Here is a 23,934-nt window from a genome sequence, read left to right as displayed (position 1 = left end):
ATGGAAACAAAATAAAACACGTTTTCACCCTCGATGGATGTGAGAGGGTTTAGCTGGACATTTTGTTTGCATTCGATAAAAATTGAATTCCCACGGAAATTGTTATTTCATAGTGTCTCTCTTTCTCTCTGTATGAAGTTTTGTTACATAGTTTATTACAGTCTCTATTAATTTCATTTTTATTTCATCATCCGGAAAATAAATAGGATTTTCCTTTTTCGTTTAACGAAGACAATGGTAACTGAGTTTGGCAATCGTACGACGGAATTATTCGCGATTACTTTGTCGATTATTCGTCGTTCGTTACTCGTTATTCTTGCACCTGTTCCTTTCACTTATAATCGAACGTCACGGTCGTGGAACAAGCATTGCAAACAAGTGGATGAAATGGACGTAGAATTAATAAAATGATATTCTGACACGCGACGGCTCATTTCCTGAAAACTTTCACACTCTTTACTACCCTTTAATCAACTTATTATTTTTCATTATATAAAATATTCACACTTAATACTCGTTACATGCTTAAAATTATACTCACTTATATATAATTATAGTCACTTAATACTCGTACAATTATACACACTTAATACTCGTTACATGCTTAAAATTATACTCACTTATATATAATTATACTCACTTAATAAATACTCACGCAGTGTACTCTTACTCTCTTTTTTTAGTAAATATAATCAAGTGAGTATAATTAAGTAAAAATAATATTTAGCAAATTATTTATAAACAATTTTCGTAAATATAACGCTAATTTCAATTCTCACTAATTTAACACGACACACGGTCGGACGCAGCGTGGACGGGAAAGTTTCCCAAAAAAACGTGTTCAAATATTACGCGAGGATCTTCCACTGAGACAATTCCCAGAGAAAACCACGCGTTAATAGGTACTTGCGACCATGGCCAACCGATCGATTTTCATATACCGGCCGATTAAATCGATAGCGTCGACGACCTACGTTGCCGATCACTGTGTTAACGAACCCGAGATTACCCTACCGCCGGCAATTAATGTTTGATCAGTCCGCGTCGTTTTAACCGCTGTGTCGTTCATTGTCCGTTAAAATCATCGCGAAAGGATTGGATTTTCCAGTTATCGATTCCCGGCGATGCGAATCGGCCAAAACCTTCCCGCAGGAATTGTGTGTGGCTCGTACAATACTCGAGCCGCACACAAGTGGTGAGAGTGACGGGGGTGAAATCCCCAAAACGAGACGGCAGCATTCAACGTTCCGCCCTGCCGCGTATCGCTGAAAGAAATAAAACGATATTTATTTCCAAAGGGCGGAAACATTTTCAGGAAATTGCGATTTCCAAGAGATTAAAGGTAATTACAGATATCATGGAAGATGTGAAATTTCGCTTAAATTGAAATTTTCACGCCGACGCGGCGCGACGTCGCGCACATTCTGCTTTAATGGTTGACATTTCAGATTACAATGTTAAAATTTTGGTGTTTGATTTGTCAAATTTTTTTCTTCGAGGTGGAAGGGAGAGATTAATAGAAGAAAGACAGCATCGGTTGAATTTTGTTTTCCTGCCGCGTCAAATTATAATTCCAACGCATTCCAAGCGCATAATACAGGTCAGATAAATTTGTTCGTTATTTCTTCGAAGTTCTTGCACGGAACGAAGTAAAGATCGAAATAAAAAATACACGCGAAAGTAAGTACGTCACCGCGTTCACAGGTTGAAAATTCGTTTTCGAGTAATAACGAGAAATGTAACGAGCAATTTTATTTACTGCCGCGCAATATTTGTCAATTTATTGACAAGTAATTTCGCGGCGATTCGTCTTTTTTCGCGTTGGAGCGAGAAGACTTTGCTACAAGTCGTTAGCTCGGTTTCTTGTTTCTCGCCCGTCGTGCTCGAGATCGAACGCCGTTTCGAGAATCTACACGCTCGGTCTACGTGTGGAAACCGGATTAACCGTCGTTCAATTTTACTTGGCGAGCCCGCCCCTCCGTGTAATCTTCCGTGAGCTTGATTAATGAGAGTCGGCCTGCCGTTTCACCAAGCGTACCCGACTCGAGATTATTCGAAAATTAAAAATAATCCTCACGCGCGCCACCGCACCGCCACCGTGCTCGACTCTTCGTTTCGTTAATGAATCGCTCCCAGCCAATGAATCATTTATGCCGACGTAATTGAGTCGTCTGTTCCAAACGGGCGGCAAGTAACCGAATAATATTTCACCCGAAAGGGGAGAGAAAGCCTCAGACTAGATCGCGCCATCGACGTGTTCCAACGACGCGCGAGTCGATTTCGAAGGACTGTTTAATCACATCGCCGTTATCAATCTTCTCGTTGATGATAAAATCAACAGAAAACAATAGAACATTACGTTTGAACATCTGTCGTGAGAGAGGTTCATTTCAAATTTGAACACTGGAACCATCGATAAGTAAAGCATAATATTTCCATTAGAGACATCGAAATAAAAGCAACAGAATAATCTTTATGATACTTATGAATAGGGTACACCAGCTTTTATCTGTGTATTTTACGAACAATCGTTTAAGTCCCTGAAAATATATTGTTTCATGTCTACAGAATATGTATATAATATAAAATTCTAAATAAATAAAAAGTATAATATAAAAAATATTTCTAAATAAAAAATAAAAAGACAGCTGTGTAAGAGAAAAATAAAATTTCTTATATCTATGTAATACAAAAATTATCAATTGACCAAATTTGCATCTGTAAAATTTCTTATATCTATGTATGTACGAAACTATCAATAAAATTTCTTATATCTATGTAGTACGAAAACTATCAATTGACAATTTTGGTAGTTCTAGTGTTAGTAAGTGTAAGATTACGAATTTTTATCCAATTTTATATCTTACATATGAACGTAACTAAAAGAAAACGAAATTTAAATAGAACTTTGTTTCATCTGCTGTGATTTCTGTATACAAATGCATAAAAATCTAAATCAGTTTAGTAATGAGACACGAGTTTCATTACATCGATGATTACATCTATTATACTACTATTGGTCCAGCATTTTTTCTCGTAAATAATAAACGATGAAATGACAATGTAACGATGCATGAAAACTTTCTCTAATCATACTATTTGTTGAGAACTGAAGATGATCTTTAACTTTTTCTGCGGAACGCTATATTTTTTTTTTTTTTTACATTTTACGAAGACGAATTCAGTGATCTTCACATTTATATAAAATCAGAAATAATTCGAATATCGATGTATTTGATGTTTGTTTATCCAATCTTCAGACTTTGTGAATTTATGAATACACCTAGAGAAATATAGATTCGTTTTATCTAAAATGTACGTCTTTAAATATCACACGAAACGCGGAAATATCCGCGGGCCAATTATCTCTTACCCACCAACACAATATTTCCACCGTCCTGCCCTAATGGACAATAGAATCACGGACAGACACGGCAATAAATAAAATGCTTTTTTCCCTCCGTCTGTACACGGCAACAAACGAAAATGTCTGCGCCTTTGTTCGGACGCGAGAGCATAATACACCCGAATCGTGGCAATTTTTCACCGTTTGGCCGACGACTAGAGGGTAAATTAAAATCACCGCGAGAAATCGAACCGCTCGAAAACATTTGTCCCGGTGAAATGTCGTAGCGATCGTCCCTCGTGCCGGTTTCTCATTGAGATGTTAAATGGCTGGTAAGTCTGGCCCCGATGCCAGTTTTTCCAATATTCCCCTCCGAACCGTTATACACGCGAGGAAAACAATAATTAATACGACGCGTCGATTAATCGCTCCTTCGTTACGCCCCGTCAACGACAAACTTTCGGTCATGGCCGATCTCGCTCCTCCGTTTCATCGACCGATTTCGAGCATCGAGAGGAAACGACGAGACGGCGTGTTTCGCCTCTTTTTCACCACCGTCATTTCTCGTTTCATTATTTCCGATTTGAGACACGCGAAAATTGGCCATTGATATTTCGGCGTGTCTCGCTTTGTCCAGGCTCGTTTTTGTTCGAGTGTTTGTCCGACGACTCTTCAAACGGGAATTCGGTTAATGGGCAATTTTAGACGATCGTTTGCGTATTCAGAACCGTTGATGAATTTTATCATATTTGCAATTGATTTTGGCGGGAGATCCAAGACGAAAGTGGAAACGCGGAGTATCGATTCGCGAACATGACAAACAAAACTTTTAAAACGTGATTCTTTCAATCACTTTCTTAGTTAAAATGCAGGTCAATTGAAGAAACATTTCTTTCAGTTTTTTCTAATGGAACGAATGATAAATCATCTAAACTACTGGCTCGTCTAATGCCCTGCAGATTTATTTCCTATGCTTTTACCATTTTGTGGAAATGCACTTCCACCGTGCCATTATACGGAAACAAATATGGTAGAACTTTCTCTGGTAAACACATTTCTAATGTTGAAACATTTTAAGGTCAGGTTGAAAGGCGAAATAATTTTCTATTTGCTTTCTTACATATTTGCATTTACTCTAATTACATCATACCGAATATTCTGATTGTGAGAGTGATATTTTCGTAAGTACTAAAAAATTTCATTAATTCCCAATCAATGTTCAAACATCTATTCTGTGGGATGAAAGATAAAGGATTCGAGAATCTTGACACTTTGATAAAAAGAGATTAAATTAAAAAAAATTCCTTCAACCATGACAGAGTAACTACTCAACCATCTATCCAACGTTGAAATTCTTACAGTCGACGTTTTTGCTGTTTGCTACTTCAAAGGCTCGTGAGTACCGAGCTACTCGCTTCAGAATTCGCGACTAGACGTGCATCTGCATCTACAGTGCATTTAACCCCACTTTAACTAAAGACTATGGCCCCGTGAGGGATTCAATCATCCCTGCGTAATGTCATTATCATCCCTCGAAGAGATCGTTCACGACAGCGCGGCGTGTGCAAGCAAAAGACCATTTCGCTCGATTGCACGTTCGTTCCAGATTCCTGCGATCGAAAATCGCTTGTCGGTCAAACAGGGACCGTCTTGATCGATTTCCACACGCGTATGTACATTTATTATATATAATACAATTAATAATTATACAATTGAATGTATATATACAATAATAATACAATAATAATGCAATAATAATACAATAAAAATACAATAATAATACTATAATAATAAAATAAAAATACAATAATAATACAATAAAAATACTATAATAATAAAATAAAAATACAATAATAATACGATAAAAATACAATAATAATACAATAATAATACTATAATAATAAAATAAAAATACAATAATAATACAATAAAAATACAATAATAATACGATAAAAATACAATAATAATACGATAAAAATACAATAAAAATACGATAATAATACAATAAAAATACAATAAAAATACAATAATAATACAATAAAAATACGATAATAATACAATTAAAATTACATATAATATATATATATATATATATATTAATTATATAACGTATGTTATAATATAACAACACGAAGCGTTCGAGGCGTAGATGCAAAAGGACGCCGGGTGTTTTAACGTTCGCGGGCCACGCGGACAAATAGCCGGCGCATTAAAACGCGTTTGCATATTCATAAGCGAAGGAACGCACTTAAACGAGTTAACGACTCAACGAGCGGCTGAATATTCTTGACAGCCACGCGAGCCAACCCGTCCCTACGTTGCGTTTTAATTAACGCTGCGGGCCCGTTGTTGGCTACCAGCTATCCGCGTTATGCACGTTGCAAATTATCGATCCGACACTTCGTCACTTACGGAGTCACCCAACGTTTCGACGCGAATGACAAAGTAACAATACGGATTAATTTAAATTTAGCATCTTGCGAGGTAACGAAGTACGTATACAGGTTATGATTCGCCTAACTCGAATAGAACACCTGAAATTTGTCTTTTATATCACGCGTCTAACGAAACATTGTTTGATACGAAAGCTATATGTATTTAAGCAAAGCGTGTCAATTTTTGATGCGTAAAAGTTTCGAAATTTTCATGCAATAAGAAGTCTAGTTTATGTGAATTATTATTTATATTGAACTAATATTATTATTGTATTGTAGTATTATACAACACCAAATGTGTATACGTTCATTATAATTATCGTTATGCAAATTATAAAAAGAGGAAATCCGAGAGATTTAAGTAGACGGTCGAGTGCAAAGATTTGAACGTGAAAATGGTTTGTGATGAATGGTTTTCTTCTTGAAAATCAGGTTTGTCTAGTGATGACTCAACGATGGCGAACACATTGGCGCCAATGATAATTCGGTCAAGCACGTCACACGATCTGTACGTGGTCTTACGTTCTCGTCTCAGTGATAAGTACAGAGGCGCACTGTCCGGTAATTAATTGTGCATAATAGCCATCGATTAATCGGGCATTCTCGTCTCTCTCACTGACCTAGAATCCATCATCGTCACCGTCGTGTAACAAATCGGTGAACGTCGTTTGAGAACACCGTTTTGCCAGGAACGAAAACGAAGTGAGATTTGATTTACCTCTTTCTCAGAAAAAAAATGGAAAGAATCAGATAATAATTACGACCGCTCAGTAATACCGATACCAGTAAACTCTGAAGAAAAGAATACGGCAACCGAATATCTCGAATGAAGAATCGAGTGTTCGTGTCACATTTTCGTGAAATTCCCGGCGACAACAAAGCCAATACAATTTACGATGGCAAAGAGAAGAAAAAAAAAAAAAAAAAAAACAACAACCAGGAAACGAAATTTTCTCCATTTGGTCTCATAAATAGTCAATTTGGTGATATTTGACGTACCATTGACACGTTTCAATATTCAGCGCTGGATGCGTGATATCGGGTTTTGTTATCATGTTTTTGGATACGCCTCGCGTTTTCTCTCGGCGAGAGAGAAAAAAAAGATACGTCTGCCTCGCCACTCGAACGTCAAATCATTGTAAATTGTTGCACGGTCTGGTTTCCTTGGCGTTAAAAAAAAAAAAAAAAAAAAACAATCGATGAACAGTTTTCCCATTACGACGTTTCAAAAACAGCGATTGATATTGTCATTAAAAGGATAATTGAAATTTTTCGAGCAACGAGAAACGTGGCTCATGCATAATAAATATTTGCCAGTGAAATACACGGTGACGTCGAATTTTTGTTCGCTAATTTTTCAATCAACTTTGCGAACAAGATCGTCTTCGATATCTAATAATTATGAAAGCAAAGTGAAAATGTTTCCTTTTTTTTCGTAATTTCAAGAATTTCGTACGAAATATTATTTTCACTGAATATCCTGCAATTTGAATCTTTTGATGAACATTTTTTAAACAAATCTGTCCAATTATACGTCAAATACCAAGCTCGTTATATAACTTGAAAAAAAAAAAGAAAAAAAAAGAAAAAAAGGGAGAATGAGAGGAAAGTGTAATTAGAAGCATTAATCAAATGTAATTGAAACAATTAAACGAGCCATTCTGAAGTCCAGCGGTCTCTCTGTACCGCGTGTGGCGAATGCATAATTTTCCTCAATAATTAGAGTAAGGACAGATAGAGGCTAAGTGTAACGCAACACCAGCCAAGATACCCGGTTAATGACAATTAGTCTCTCTATATATTTTGCCCGTACCCGTTCCACCCACCTTCGTTGCTTGTGTAACAGCTCGCCAAGAAGTCACGGAAAGAATCTAGTTTATAATTCAAAAGAGAAGGGTAAAGATTTCGTGGCCATTTGGAGAGAAAGAAATACGTTTAGAAGCGTAAATTTCGACGAAAAGACATTAATAGAGTCTTCTTTTAGCCTGAGCTTTCGAATTATTTATGAAATATATTCGATATATTTTATATGATATATATTATTATTAAAAATATTATCAAATAATATATATTTTATGTAATATATATTATTATTAAAAATATTATAAAATAATATATATTTTATATAATATATATTATTATTAAAAATATTATAAAATAATAATATGTTATATATATATAATAATAATAATAATATATATATATATATATTATATAAAATATATATTATTATTAAAAATATTATAAAATAATATATATTTTATATAATATATATTATTATTTAAAATATTATAAAATAATATATATTTTATACAATATATATTATTATTAAAATACTTGATTAGCAGTTTCGTTTCTCTGCGAGTGGTGAAAAACTTCAAAAAGTTGAGAGTAGAAGATTGTAGGGTGAAACAACTACGACGACAGGTTGGTATTCAAATGAGAATATTGGGTGGTCTTTGAAAAAAGTATCCCAGAAGGTAAACCTAACTCAAACCTAACCCAAAGATTGAAGAGTGCAATTAAAGCGGAACGTCGGAATCTTGACGAATGTGGTGATTTTACCTCGGTAAAATAAACGAAAAACTAAATATTGTAATCTGCAACACTTTGAATTTCCCCTTTGGGACATAGAAAATTACTCGTTTCATTCATTAAGTTAATTAAATGCATCGCAACACTTTTTAGTGTTCGTAAAATTTTTAAAAGTTTTACATGAAACGTACAAATGAATGTTCGTGTGTAATGCCTTCGCCACGTTACGCAAAAGATAAATCACGAAGAATGAAAGCACCTTCTTGTCGAACCTGATGTATCTGCTTTATCAATAAATTCCCACGCGATCGTTAAGTCAGACGATTTGATGCACACTCTAGTCACGCTCTCCTCTCCTCTCGCTGTATGATGTGCCTGACTCACGGCCCGTCTTTGTCATTACAGTGACAATGATAGATGCGGAGGCAGTGGCAGCTGGAACTGCTCAGTTACCATGCGACGTGGAACCGCCGGTCCCTGGAGACAAGCTACATCTAGTTATTTGGTACAAGGAGGAGGCAGACGCGCCGATATACAGGTAAAATTCTACTCCTGCATTCTTTATTCACGTTTCCCGCTACACGGTCTAAATCATCCACACTCCCTCACGCCACTCTGCTAGAATGAATAATCGAAGGAAATACTGAACTACACGTTCCCTCTTCCAACAACTTCAGTTACTCCAAGTTAAAAACATTCTCTACGAATGTAATTCCCCGTTGCTCGCGAATACAGGAATCAGACAATGCGATTAATGTTTCGAATTTTCGTGTAGAAAGATTCATCAACCCGTAACCATCTAACAGATTTAAATTTAACCACCTGCGCTGGCAACTGATTGCGGACCATAACGAGTGACCGAAACCGTATACAATAATTCGTCGCTTTCCTTTTCTTGAACTCGTCGGTGCGATATCACTGGATAGAAATTATCGAAAAGTAATAAATTTATTATTTGCTTTGCCTGTACTTAATGTACTTAAATGTACTGAGAAACTATTGCAATTTTGGGACAAAAGAATCCAGCGCAAGACGACGCGTTCTTGTCGAGTTGAAAAATTTTCGGCGAATGAAATTTCACGAGCACGAAAATTAGGCGCGATTAATTTGAGCGTAGAAAAATTTATTAACTGCTATATATAATTTTTGGCCATATAATTCTTTGCTATAAAATTTAGAATCAAGTCGCATTAAAGTATTAGAATTAAACGAAAATCTAACATTCAATAATTATTACGACACCATCGAAGAGGTACAATTTGCAGATTAATGCTATTCAATAAGACACCGATACACGAAAATGAATTTGAAATGTATTTATATGAATTTATCTAAGTAGCCTCCGCGAGCAAATGATGTTTAACCGGTTGAATATTACGTATCGTCAATTCCAAGGCAAATAGTTTTCTTAATTAAAGTCAACGCGTATCGCTCCGTCGCGCTCAAACCACAGAGCAGCACTTTAGTCTTCAAACAAGCCGCCTGCGCTTCGAACCAATTGAGTTTCACTTGCAACAAGCCTTAATTAAAGAAGCAACTTCTCGCGTGTGCTATAGCCTGTCTGAAATCAATCGACTGTTCAAGGCCACTAACCAGCGAGCCTTTCCCCACTCCCCCCCACACCTTTAATCTCTGTCTTTTCAATTCAAACTTTCGCAAACAGCTGTGATTGTCGATTAAATTGTTGACAATCCTTTCCTAACAGCGAGTTGAGATATGCAGAAAGAAAGCGAAAAAAAACGTGAGAAGGGCAGAATGTTCGTTGTTTAACCAGCGAGAAAGCTCCTCTCGTTGGGTCTCGTTTCTTTCGTCACATTTGTAAAAAACACAAATTTGCATATACGATTTAACCGCCAGTCTGATAATCACCGGCACAAATATTTTCGAAGAGTATAAAACTAACAAGCTCGCTTCCCGCGCTCTCCGAGGGACGGTAGCTCTAAGAGAGTTATTTACCACGAGCAAATATTTTGCGAAACCGAGGCACCAGTGTACCGAAGAAATCGGCTGTCACTTGGAAAACGCGTCATCAGACGCTTCTGATTCCTCCGTTGCACGCACAACGAGAGACGTTCATTCGTCCTTTTGATCCTCGTTCGGCTTCACGTTCATCACGGAGTATCGTGAAATTCGCCTACTCTCGCGCCGCGTTATCTTCGCAAGTTCATTTCCATCCAAGCGGAGGGACTTTACTACCTCTGAAACGTTGCCAATCTCCTCTATTTATTCGCTGTTTGTACTTTCGTGTCTGCTCTCTTTATTGCCCCGTCACGTTGCCCCGCGTTCCCTCTTAATGGAGATTTAAATTAAGTTTCGCAGGATTCGCCAACTCCTTCAACGTAATATTCTTTCGTTACGTTCTCTCGTTCGATTTCGCTGAGCTTAATACGCGTTCGATCAGAGTCGAGTCGAGGGATATTATTTTAATGCAAAATCGGGGTCGCAGAAGTTTCAGGAAAACTAAAAAATTCCTGGACAGGCAAACGGAACGAAAATTAATTCAAAACCCAGTTTAGCACCAAGGAATTGTTTTCGAATAAATTTCCTTTGTGATTTATTGTCGGCAAATTTTTCAATTCGTACTCCGAGTTTTTTATACATCTCTGTACCCAGGAAATAAACCTCACTTAAACCTAACCCAAAATGAATTTTTTCTACAAATAACAACATTTTTACTATTTTATTTCTACACTCCCTTGAAAGTTTGTATTTTTTACGAACACAACCGAATCGTCTAAACAGAAGATTGCTTCACTTTCGAGATATATTTTTCGTATATTTTTGCATATAATACATAACCATACATCCTACGCATATTTTGCATACATAAATTTCGCATAAATGCATGAATATCCGCAGTTTAGTTGTATGAATAATTTGTAGTACGTAAAATCAATCTACTGTGTATGTGCAAAAGTTTACTAACACGAAAACAGGCTTTTCCGGTTCGAATAAAGAATGAATTAAAGTACGATTTATTACCATATCTATTTTATTAATTCGATCCATATCTTCCTTCCTACGATATTATTTCTCCGAGGAGAAAATCATTCAAAATTATCCAACTCTGATGAAGTGAATTTGCAATAATAGAAAATTTGTAATAACATAGTTGCTCTGAATGATCGTGCAACAATGTTGAAAGAGACTACAATACTAATTACATCGCTTATTTAATGTGATCCAAATGAAATATTTGAAAATTTCGAACGAATATTTTACACGTCGCGATTATAATGAAATTATTTAAAATGTCTCGTGAGCCATTTTTTCCGTGAATTCTAAATGATTCACGTATTGAAACTGTCGTACGTGATCGCGGAGGTAATTAAATTAAATTAAAAAGTGTGAAATGCAAAGAAAATTTTTTAATAACCCTGTCAAAGACTCGTTTGAATTTTTCGTAATCGTCGCATAAATCGGCGGTTAGGTATTAAAATTTTCCCCGAACACAACACTGTTACCGCTCGAGCCAAGTCGCAACATTATAAAATCTCATCGAGTTGGTGGAAAAATTAAAAAAACGAATGACAAAAAGCGACATCGCTTGAATGTTAATTCTCAGCGAACGACGACAATTAAAATTTGTCAGATCGGTTGACAGTGAGAATTCATGAAAAACAAATTTCGCCGATGCGCGCTTTGATGACTGCCGCTTCTTCCATTTCGCAGTGACAATTATTATCACGGTAAAAATCGTGACCGAAACAGGCACACCACGTGACATTTGTTTCAAAACGTCCCTCTAACGTCGAAAAAATCAACTCCGACGTATTTCAACCATGTTGAAACAATTAATATCGTAAAAATTGCTGAAAGCGGCTTTATCGTGTATTATTGTTATAATTCTTCGATTTTAATTTAACGCCGTCGGCCGAAATTTCTCCAAAATTTCCCCATTAGAAATTTCCCGAAAAACCGGCAAAAATCGAAACTCCTGGCACGCGTTGCAATTTTGTAACGAAACGTTTCGCGAGCCTCGTCATATTTTGTAGCATTTATAACTCTCATCACTTTTACTCGAAAATCCTGACAGACGATCTTCAATTTACACTCGAGCCGGAGTTGCTCAATTAATACTCTGTGCCTCGAATACGTGGACTGAACAAACAAAATCTGTCAGGAAGGAAAATCATATCAGTCAACAGAACTCGATCTCGCTGTCGCGGGAGATCGTTAACAAGGGAACCGAAACGAAACAACGAGAAACGAGGTTCGCGGGGGGGGGGGGGGGGGGAAATAAAAAGGAAAAAGAGGAAGAGGAAAGCGGGGACGTTTCTCCGTGTGAAATCGATACGAAACGCGGTTCGACGGCGCGAATTGCGAGCTGAACTGGATTACTCGAGCTGCATCTGGACAGGTGTGTTCTCGAATCTTTTCCTCTTGTATAAAAGGCCGCGGGCGAGAGATGAGGTTTGCGGCCGACCGACGCCCCCTGGGGGCTGCATCTCCGAACCGGTCCTCCGAGGACGTTTATACACCCGTCTTGATCGTTTCGGCTCGCCAAGGTCCCCGATACCGTTCCTCTCGCTCCACTTTCAACCCGAGATTTTCCTCCGATTTCGTCCGATCCGTTTTAACGCGCAACAATCGTGCAACTCTTCGATCGTTCTTCCTGGCAACGAGGCAATTACCGGTTTGGAAATTACATTTTCCTTACGAAGTTTTAAAACACGTGTCCCATTCAGATGTCATGAAGTTTTTCATTCAGATTTCGCTGCGACACTTTAGTCATTTTTGACTGTAAGAAGATACAGTCGCGCCGGTATTCAAGTTGACGACGGCAAATTTGAAGGGTGCGTTGTGTTTCGTTTGCTATGGTGACGTTCTTATATAACTTAAAAATCTTTTGCTTTTTGTCTACATTAAGTGTGGTTAATGCCTTAGTTGCCTGCAAACAGCTGAAGCATTACCATTATAAGAAACAAAGTTATCGTACATTTAAGCATTTTTTGTCAAATATAGACCTGACGCAATAGATCTTTTATTTTATGAATGAAATATCATCATCTTTTAATTATTTTTTAATTTCATTAGTAGGTTAACGATCCGTAGGTTATTTTCACACATTTTTCTCTTGACTATAAGTACCTTTTATTTATAGTATGCCGAAAACTAGAAAGCTACGAGTATCGACAGGTTACACATTGACAAAAGAAGAATGGAAGGAAAAAGTTTGCAACAAATTGCACATGAGTTTAGAATATCAAAAGCAGGTGTTAGAAAGATATGCCAAAAATTACAAAAGACAGGTAAACCTAAAAATTCGGTGAGATCGGGTAGAAAAAGGAAAAACAACTGCTCGCGAAGATCGGCTAATCACTAAAGAAGTAAAAAAAAATCCGTTCATTATAGCACAACAAATTAAAGAAAATTTTTATCTACCAATATCGATCACGCAAATCAAATCTCGCATTAATGAAAGCAATATTTATGGACGGATATCTAGAAATAGACCATACATTTCAAAAGTGAATGCACTTCTAAACGTCTAAATTTTGCTAAAGAACATTACAATAAGCCGATTTCATTTTAGAAATCAATAATTTGGAGTGACGAATCGAAATTTAAATTGAATTCAAACAAAAGGAAAATATATGTATGGAGGAAAAAGGGCGACGCTTGTCAAACACGGTGGTGGGAATATAATGATATGGGGTTGTTTCAATGACACCCAAGTAGGAAATTTATCTATTATTGATGGAAGACTGACTGCTGCCAAACATATTGAATTATTAAATGAAAATTTATTTCAATCAATTGAAAAATTTGGAGTTGACAGGGCCTATTTGTTTCATCATGATAACAACCCGAAACACACAGCAAGAATAGTCAACAAATTTTTCGAAGAAAACAGTACTTCCGTGCTTCCTTGGCCACCTCAGAGCCCGGATTTGTATCCTATAGAGCATCTATGGGATGAACTTGAGCGACAAATTCCAAAAAATCAGAGATATACAAAATCGAAATTCATTACAGCCATAAAAAGCAAGTGGAATGAAATTACGGCAGACACACTGAAAAAATTAATAAATAGTATGCCTCGTCGCTTATTAGATGTTATTAAAGCCAAGGGTTATCAAACCTCTTATTAATTAATTTAAAATTCATTATGNTTTTATATTGCATCTCATAGAAATATTTATCGTCAACTTAATTACCGTTATGATGAAATACAAAAATTTATTATTTTTACTTTGTTCTATTTATTGTTTATGTTCATTTATTATGTATCGCCTCTGTTATAGTTGTGACAATGAAATAAATGACTTTGTTCCTAATTCAAATATCATTTACAAATTTTTTAGCTTAAATTTCCCAAAAAGAGTAAGCGTCAACTTAAATACCGACGCGACTGTATATTTGATTTTACTTATTTATTGCGAAACAAGGTCTATGCAAAATTTAAACGTACAATAATCATCCACGCGCCTCTGTCGGATAGAAAGTCGCGAAAACTAGAACTTTCGCGCTAAAACTCTGCAACTGCAAACTCTGCTTTTCGCGCTTTCGCGCAGTTGAATGAGAGGGGCTTTTAATCACCAACGATAGGCAAATATTTGCGCGGGAACTTTTACCGGGCCGATGATATTTTCTTGCGTTTTAAACGTCCTCGAATCGGATCGATTTCGTTGTAATAACGTGGCAAGGTAAACAAAGGAGAGGACAAATTTTTTCCGAGGGGAAAAGGGGTGAAACACGCGACGTTCATTTCAGTCAGATCGATTTGAAACGAACTGTTTGAAGTGCCGCGCTAGCGAGCAAAGTGTCGCGGCTAATAATAAAAGTTAGAACGTCTCAGTTAAGTTGAAAAATTTCGAGCCACGAATGAAATTACGCTGTTCCAAATCTATAATTACCAAGTTACCAATTCTATAATCCTCGAGTAAAATTTATAATAATAAATTGACTCTGTAGTTTCTATAATATAATGATAAATTAACTCTATAATTAATATAGTTTCGCCCTTTCTGCAACTATAAACATAAATACGATTTTCTGCGTTCTTCTTGCAATGTCTCCATTCTTCCAACATTGACAATTCCAACGACGAACAAGCTGCACAATTCCAGTGCATTCGTTTCGGTGTTTCGTCGTTGCCACCTTTCGCCCTTCAATTTCACAGTTGTACGATCGCTGCAACTCTGCAACTCTGCGAATTCGCGTGCAACTACGCCACATCGTTCCACGTTTCTCACTTGCGTCACTTCCCCCCCCCCCTCCCCCCGGAGTAGCATCTCCCTCCCCCCCCCCTCCCCTCCCCACATCGTCATAATGTATTCACGCAATATCCGAATTCAATTCGCGACGCCGTAATTCTACCGTCGTTTTCATTTTCCCGCGGTTCTCCGTCTTCTCGCCGCCAGGGAAAGAACACGACGGCCCATTAGATCCAATTTATCGCGCGAAACGAAACGAAACGAAACGAAACGAAACGAAACGTAAACGTCTAGGCGCTGGCCCACCACTGTACTCTACACATTGTCCCATCGTGCCACGGTTGAATCATATTGTCTCTCGTACATATTGTACAACGCGCATACGTCAAGCGTATCCGCGCGTTGGTTTATTGTTACTAATAAATCTGCTCATTTGACAAGCGTCCTGCAGTCGCAAGTCCTCGATTCTACGCGAAATTCTCTCTTCCTCTCTCTCTCTCTCTCTGTCTATCTCTCTTTCTCTCCCTCTGACACACATGCATTTTTTATATGTGACGCGTCAAACAAACGTCCGTTTCGAATCACTCTTAACAAAAATCCCAATTTCCATAGAACTGTGGACCAGATGATCGTTCTGGGTAGCACTCTGTAGCTCTGGGTGATTTAGAGATGCACAGGTTCCGGTAGAGAACCGGAGAGAGGATGATTCTATAGTACATGAAGAAGTAAGTGGAGAAGAAAGGATAAAATTTCCTTCGTAATGAGAAAATCTTCTCCGGTATGCGTTCGTCAAGTTTTCAAATTGCTCGGTTTTCTGGAAAACGGGAAGCATCTTGCAAGAAAATTTTCTTCGCTTATCTTTTCTCATAAGAAGGTTCAATTTTTTGAGAAAATCGAGATTGAAAATTGACCAAGTATACTGGAGGAAGAATAATTAGTAGGAGGTTGTTCTACCTGGTGAAAGTAAGTCGAAAATGTAAAATAAAATTTTGTTCGTAGAATGTAGAAAACTTCAGTTTTGTGAAAATCGAGTTTGAAAATTTATTAAATACATATGTACTAAGGCACATTTAAAGGTTTCACGAAAATGAAATAACTTTGTTCTCTATTTTTTACTCATTTTTGACATATTTTTTCATATAGAATCATCCGCTCCTCGCTTATACTGGGACACCCTGTATGTATACTATAGCTAGCTAACGAGAGAATTTGAACACTTGTAATTTTCATATCAATGTCGCGTGTGTTGGAATTTCATTAGCGCTGTAGCGAAATGCACGTTTGTTGCGATAATATTGATAAAGTTTGAAAATTTATTGCAAACGTATATTATAGACTATGATTAATCATCTTCAGTGTATTAAATGTGGATGTTAAATGATGGGACTTGTCAAATATATTTGTGATCCTTGCACTAATTGTACCTAGCTTGTAATATCAACTGTAAAAATACGGAACGAAATTTATGAAATAATAATAACAGAATAGAATAAAATTATGAAATAATAGGATGACTTGGTTGTTAGAATGATAGAAAATTTCCTAATTTCACGCGATTATTTTGAAAATTTTTCCATTTCTGCCAGTGAAAAGAGCATCATCATTCCAAACTGTGAAACAATAAAATTTTAAATTCTCTGACAGCAGAGAAAGATTGGAAACTGTAACACAATAGAACTTGAACCAGAAGGGATTATAAAAAGCTTTACAACTACAAAACAGAAAAATTGTCAAATTTTCGGAATGTCGAATGAAATAATGGAAAAAGAATGGAATGGTGGAAAAAAATAATACAGAAATTCCATTTTTTCTAAATTGCATTGCAAAATCACAGAGTTGTAAGTGCTGAAAACGAGTACACCAGATTCTATTCTACTCTATTCTAAAACAGAAATATTCCAAATATAAAATCAAGATCATAACCAAAATTTTCAAAATGCATGAAAAATTCCACGAAAGAAAAAAAGAAAGAAGGGAGCTCGATCAAATACAAAGCCATACATTGAATCTTTTGATAGTGTTCTTCTTCTTTCTTTCTCTTTCTCTCCTTCCCCCTTTTTTCTATCCTCTCTCTCTTTCTCTTTCTCTCTTTTGCACACATTTTCTCCTTATCCTAGAAAGTTGATGCCACGATTCGATCGCAATTTATGCATAGAAACTAGGAGAAGCAGAAATCCCATCTCTCTCTCTCTCTCTCTCTCTCTCTCTCGATCTCTCGCTATCGTTAAATCGCCTCGTCTTTCGCTTCACGTACTATTTCACGTACTATACGGCGCATCTAACCGCTCTCCTTATACACCGCTTGTTCCTTTCCCTTCTTAAAATGTATGAACTCTGTTCTCCAGGCTCAAATCGAAATTACAATGTAAGATATTTCGTTCAGCTCTCGTTCGTAACGAGATCAACAAGCGATGAGTACTCAAGTGTTAAACCCTATTCGAAACTATACAAACGCACAAAGAAATATTTTATAATATGAATTTTATTTCTCACCCTCTTACACCCAACGTCTAGAAAAGATTGTTCGTGCTGTCATTTTACTATTTTTTTATTATTCGCAAAGTTTCATTGTTCTCGCTCTTTACGTAATTTTAGTACGTTCCAAGTTTTACTAACTCTATTATCTCCTACGCGTAATTTAATATCACTCGAGTTCCCCTTTCTTTAAACCCTTTCCATTTTCTCGTAAATCTCCTGGGCCCTTGCCTCCCATGTTTTTGCCGGAGAAGGCGAGCAGAAATTGCTAAATTATTATTTATGCAGTTAGTGCCGCGTTATACTCGTTGCCGGCGAAGGTCAAAGCGAAGTGTGTAACTCACTTTTGCTAATTGTTAATTTCTCGTTTGAGAGAAACTTCTCGCTGTAGAACGAGATAATTAAACTTTACCGGATTAAACTTCGCATTCAAAATATCAAACAAGGGCCAATTGAAGCTCGTCCGACTTGCTCGCGTCTCACGGAGTAATATATTCCACGCTTTTACTCTTTAAAATAACAATTGAATTAGATCTGAATTGAATATATCCCATCAAGAAACGCAGATTTTAGAACTGTATTTCGAAATTCTATTTTAACTAATATTTATACACACGTACGACGCATGTACATGTGAATTTGTAGTAAAATTTAACAAAGTTATAACTAACAAAAAATATATTTTTTCAGTAATAAACGTAGTGACAAGGGGTGCTGAAAAAGAAAACCTCATACAGTAATCAGAAGGGCTACTGACAAAAGAAAATATAAAGCAGTAGCTAGAAGAGCTACTGAAAAAACATTTTTTACTCAACACAATAACCAGAAGGACTATTGTCAAATCTACATTCCGTACAAACCATATCTTGTTTCGCAACACTAATTCACTAACGTTAACTGTGAAACAGAAAATTTTTAAAATGAAACGCGAAGAGTGCTTCGTTATATTTAAAACTTACGAAAGTAAATACACAACGCTATTAATTTACGCACTCATATTTAGAAATACGCAACACTAATTGCGACGCGTCCAGTGCAACTATGCTGATAGTTGCTCATGAATGACCACCTTTGTACAGCTATTGTAGCTGCATCAGGTGATCCAGGAACAGGAATAGCCTTCCAGAAATCCAGTGGAAGAATTTGGGCATTTTAGAAACGCAACGCTACTTCAGAAAAGAAACGCGATCATTCATTATCGCAACACTAACAGTTAGAAGAAAGTTAATTAGAAATCACGAGGGAACAATATCGCAACATAAAGAATAAAAGTAATTGAAAATCGCGATGCAATAATGTTGCACTAACTCTAAAACCAAATTCACAATATTAACAATCAAAATTGCAAAAAACAATCGCGGTATCATGATTCGCAACTCTAAAGCAACCACGATTATCATTTCTTCGCAACTCTAATTTAAACCGTAATCAATTTCTCGCGACACTAATGAACAGACTCGAAACTATTTCACAACTCTAATTCAACCCGTAACCAATCGTTCGCAACACTAACAAGAAAAACTGCGATTTGCCCAAAATGATGATGAACGACGAAAGAAAAAAATACAANCTACAAATACTAAAAGAGCATAGTGACAAAGTAGTAACGAGAATGACCTCCCATGCTCTGGAATCATTTAAATGATCCAGAGGATGAGAAGCCATTTGCTGTGACCCTCTTCGTGGCTGTTTGCCGGGCCTCTTCAGCTTTTAGCCTTTTCTTTCTTCGAGCGCAATGCCCGCTGAAACTTACGTCTAGCTCGAGTCTTTCTAATCGCAAATCAAAAAATAAAAAGATAAATCGCAAAACCCAGTACACACGGACGATCATCGATCATAGTGATCGTTGTTCGCTCGCATGTGCGTGCTCGAGCAATACCTACATAAACGTTCGTTTCGGGACCTACTCGCGACCTATCCGCGACCACGACCGCGATACTAAATTCGAAAAATCGAAGAGTAAAACTAGAAACAAGTGGCATGCTTCGTTTGTACCAGTTTCACTGTCGATTTTTCAAATTAGATTTCCTGAAACAGGTTGGACACGCGAAAAGGAGACACGCGACCAGAGACTGTGCCAACCTGCCCGGCCCTACCTACTTATAATTAAACACAGGCATACCAGAAAGTAAGCTACCTATCCTAACCAATCGTCCTATATTTAAAAAATGGCAAAATAGGCACACCAACACATTCACTCCACGTTTCTCCCACATACCACTCGGGCGCAGACCTAAACTAGAGAGGACATCCCGGGACGCCTCCGACACCCGAGCTTAACACGCAACTTTCACACTCTAATTTACGTACCGTTTTCCTGAAATCGACTGACAGTGGCTAGCGACCATTGCGTGAAACGTGATTAAAACACGTTTATATTTACAACTGTATATGAGACATTATTAGACAATTAAGAAAAAATACATGTAATTTCTATAGAAGTTACATGTGCAAGTTGACTTGGAATCATTATTATAATCTATAGTATAGTTATAATAATAGTGTAATCGTAGCGTATTTATTAGATATTATGATAATAAATTCATAATTCTTTAAATTAGTCTATAAATATTTTAAATATTATATTGCAAATACTATATTACAGCTTACAATGAATGGGACAATAAAAACGACGCAATTTCACATCCTAACCACACACACACATGCGAAAAATACGTCGTGCACGATACGCTAACACACTGTCAGTCGCTGAAAAATTTTTTATAAAATTACAAACTATGGTCATCGTGCCCAATGTCTTTCACCCACCCAAGTGGCACCTGGGCACGTGAGTGAGATCCTGACAATAAACACGGAAAGGGTTAAACTTGAAAATCCTGAACTAAAATAATGATTAGTTTATTAGTTAATTTATATCTAACGGACTATTGCATCATTTTATATCAAATTGTAATGACTGTACTCTTTTAAAAATTATTAAAATTGCGAAAGAATAAAGACAATGAACATAAATTGAATTTATTAAAAAAGATACTATAAAATGTAATGATTGAATCAAAAAATCAAAATCAAACAACTGACTCTAAATTAAATATTAATAAAACCTCAGGCGAGTTCTTCATCAAAGCACATTTATGAAAATGCAAAAGCAGTGTTCAAACTTGTTGCTTTGATTAAAAAATCTGCCTGTCGCGAAGTATCTTCTTGCACATAAAATTTCATATACTTTTCTACAGAAAGAATTCTAATCTATTATATATTTCAAATTGTAGTGAAGTTCACAATTATAAAAGTCAATTAATTAAATCATTTAATACTATTATAAAAGCGAAGATGAAGTTAATTGATATAACTATTATTAATTATTAATTATTGTAACAAACTATATTATCAATACATCAATAATAATTGCATCTTTCATAGCAATGAAGTCGGAGGGTATCCGTCTTCTCTACTATGAAATGCTCAAATGAAATAATTTTAATAATAATTATTTATTCATATGAATATTCACATGAATTTTTCGCTTTTGCAAACATTTATATTGAATATGTTTTGATTTTACAAGTAATTACTATTACTATATATATTCTTTATATATTTAACTAATTGTTAAATTCGCGATGTGCAAGAAGCCCTATCCTGATCTAATACATAAAAATCCTGAAAAATATGTTACTACTCATGGATATAAAAAATATCCGTGGTCACTATGCTCATCAAATATTCTATGTATACAACCAGTCACCCGTGCCGATTCGGACCTTTCATCCTACGACATGATTGAGTGACCGGAGAAACATAAATGCATGCGACTCACGCGACAGATGTGAAGAATGTTATCATCAATGCTATACTGGAGCAGAGAAAGTTGTCGTGAAGACCCTCATCAAGTAGATACTTCTTAGAATGCTACAATAGAAGTGAACGACGTGAAAAATTTCTTAAAAAACACAAAACATTTTGTTTCTGAAGACTCAGTGTTATTTGTGAAAATTTAAATTTTAATAATGATAAAAATTGGGACCAATAATTTGAAATATTTTTATTTTATAACATTTTTCGATTTCAATAGAAAAAGAAGTATAAAGAATAAAAATTAAATACAACACGCTAAATACTTACATTTTTAGCTTTTGAGGCATAAGATTCTTGGAGGATTAGAGGGAGTGGAGACTGTAGAAGATCTGTAACAAAATATTAAACATTAGAATTTGTATTTAAAAGCAAAGCAAAATCTTAAATTGAAGATAATGAAAGATTCTTACATTCTTTAGAGCCACCGTTGGATTTTCCACCAAAAATGCAAAAAAAATTGATGTTATGAAGCGTCTGTAACAAATGTCAAACATTATACTTTGTTGTTAAATTTGAAAAATTGAATAAATTGAGACACAATATATAAGACTACTTACGATTTTGATCTCCTGGAGAGGCCTTATCCTCTTGAGCACTGACTCTAATAATAATCGAAAACGAACACTGAACAAGAAGAAATACAAAAAAAAAAGAAAAATAAATGACTATCAACGCGCGTTTAAGTAACAATCGACGGACTCACTGACTCTAACTTCGCGAATTATAATTTAAATGAATTGACAATCTAATTTAATGAGAGCTATTTTGCTCAGAAGAATATAAAAATATTTCGCAACAAACACTGATTCTACCGACCGCATTGCGCGCGGTCACAAAAATATCCTGAAAATAAAGCTAATTAGTAGGGGGAGGGATACGTTTATTTAGAAAATACTACTATTTTTCTAGAACATGATTATAAAGAAGCTTGGATATATATTAATTGTGAATTATAAACTATTTCTCAATACTGAATGCTGTAAATGAAAGATGATTATTCTGAAATTGTATTTTCATTGTTCGTTATTGTTGTCTCTGCAATCGAGGAATAACCTGCACAAAAAGAAACCAAAAATCAGAACAAATGTATCAAACGAAGGTAAACGTGTAAAAATGAAACGATAATCAACTACAAATTCTATTAAGAAAACGTACAAGACGACGAGCTATCGGTAACAGTACGAATGAAATCGAGGATAGAAGAAAAATTTGCACAAAAAATTGCAAATCACTACTCGATTTCGTTATCTTAATACTCAAAGAATCGTTAAACATATTAATTAAATAATACTATTAATGAAGTATAAATAGAAGTAAAAGAGTGTCGAAGAAGTGACGCTATCGAAGAAGTTACGAATATCGATAGATTAGAAAAGGTTACGAGCCTTATGCAACGTAGTACGTGTTGTTGTCACGAAATTCCACAGCCGAATGACTTTCCGCCACACGTTTCATCCTTCAATTGAGAAAGTAGGGGATAGGGTGTCCCTGTTCAAAACAAGTTCAACAATTAAGAGCCTCACACAGAAACGTAAACGTTATGTTTATGTTTTGAATTTCGAGTTCCAAGCCTCGAGACCTTCTATGCTTTACTTCATTTGAGCAATGGAAAATTCTATTATATTACACAGTAAAATTATTTTAGCCATTAAATACATCCTTAATAAATTATTGGTGAATTTAGTATTGGAATTATGAAGTAGTATGAAAGTAGTATGAAATAAAAGAACCAACAAATAAGTAGAAAATAGTGTGATAGAAATGTGTGTAAAAGCATATAATGAAATGTACACACACACACACACACACACACATATATATATATATATATATAACAATGAGTTAGTCAACAATAAGGTTATAATATTTGTACTGGTCAGGATTTAAAATTTAAATTTTAATATAAAATTATAAATAACTTTTAGCACAGTATGTTCTATTTATACGCTATCATTTCTTTGAGTGTTGAAAATTATATGTAACAATTATTTGGTTAACTCTTACCTTGAGTTGAAGCCAAATGTACGTTTAAATCTTAAAAATTCACAACACAAACACAAATCTAACAGCTATTGATTTAAATTTTTACCTGAGAACTTATTGGATAATACATCTTTCCGTATAATTCTTCTGGATAAAATTTTCTCCTTTGTAAACTTTCTCC

General features: G+C 35.7%; 1 protein-coding gene across 1 annotated transcript in view; it reads left to right on the top strand.

Moving 5' to 3' along the window:
- The first annotated feature begins 8,189 nt into the window (after window positions 1-8,189).
- LOC122530824 (synaptogenesis protein syg-2) overlaps window positions 8,190-23,934 on the top strand; it is a 53,348-nt gene continuing 37,603 nt past the window's right edge. The window contains exons 1-2 of the mRNA XM_043658157.1: window positions 8,190-8,208; window positions 8,722-8,854. Coding sequence (XP_043514092.1) covers window positions 8,727-8,854 — 128 coding nt within the window. The 5' untranslated portion in view covers window positions 8,190-8,208; window positions 8,722-8,726. The remainder of the gene's footprint in view (window positions 8,209-8,721; window positions 8,855-23,934) is intronic.

The sequence above is a fragment of the Frieseomelitta varia genome, unplaced genomic scaffold (genome assembly GCF_011392965.1).
Source record: "Frieseomelitta varia isolate USP_RPSP 00005682 unplaced genomic scaffold, Fvar_1.2 scaffold_357, whole genome shotgun sequence".
NCBI classification, from domain to species: Eukaryota; Metazoa; Arthropoda; class Insecta; order Hymenoptera; family Apidae; genus Frieseomelitta; species Frieseomelitta varia.
Note: the sequence above shows the minus strand (reverse complement) of the source record. Positions and strands in the feature narration are given on the sequence as shown.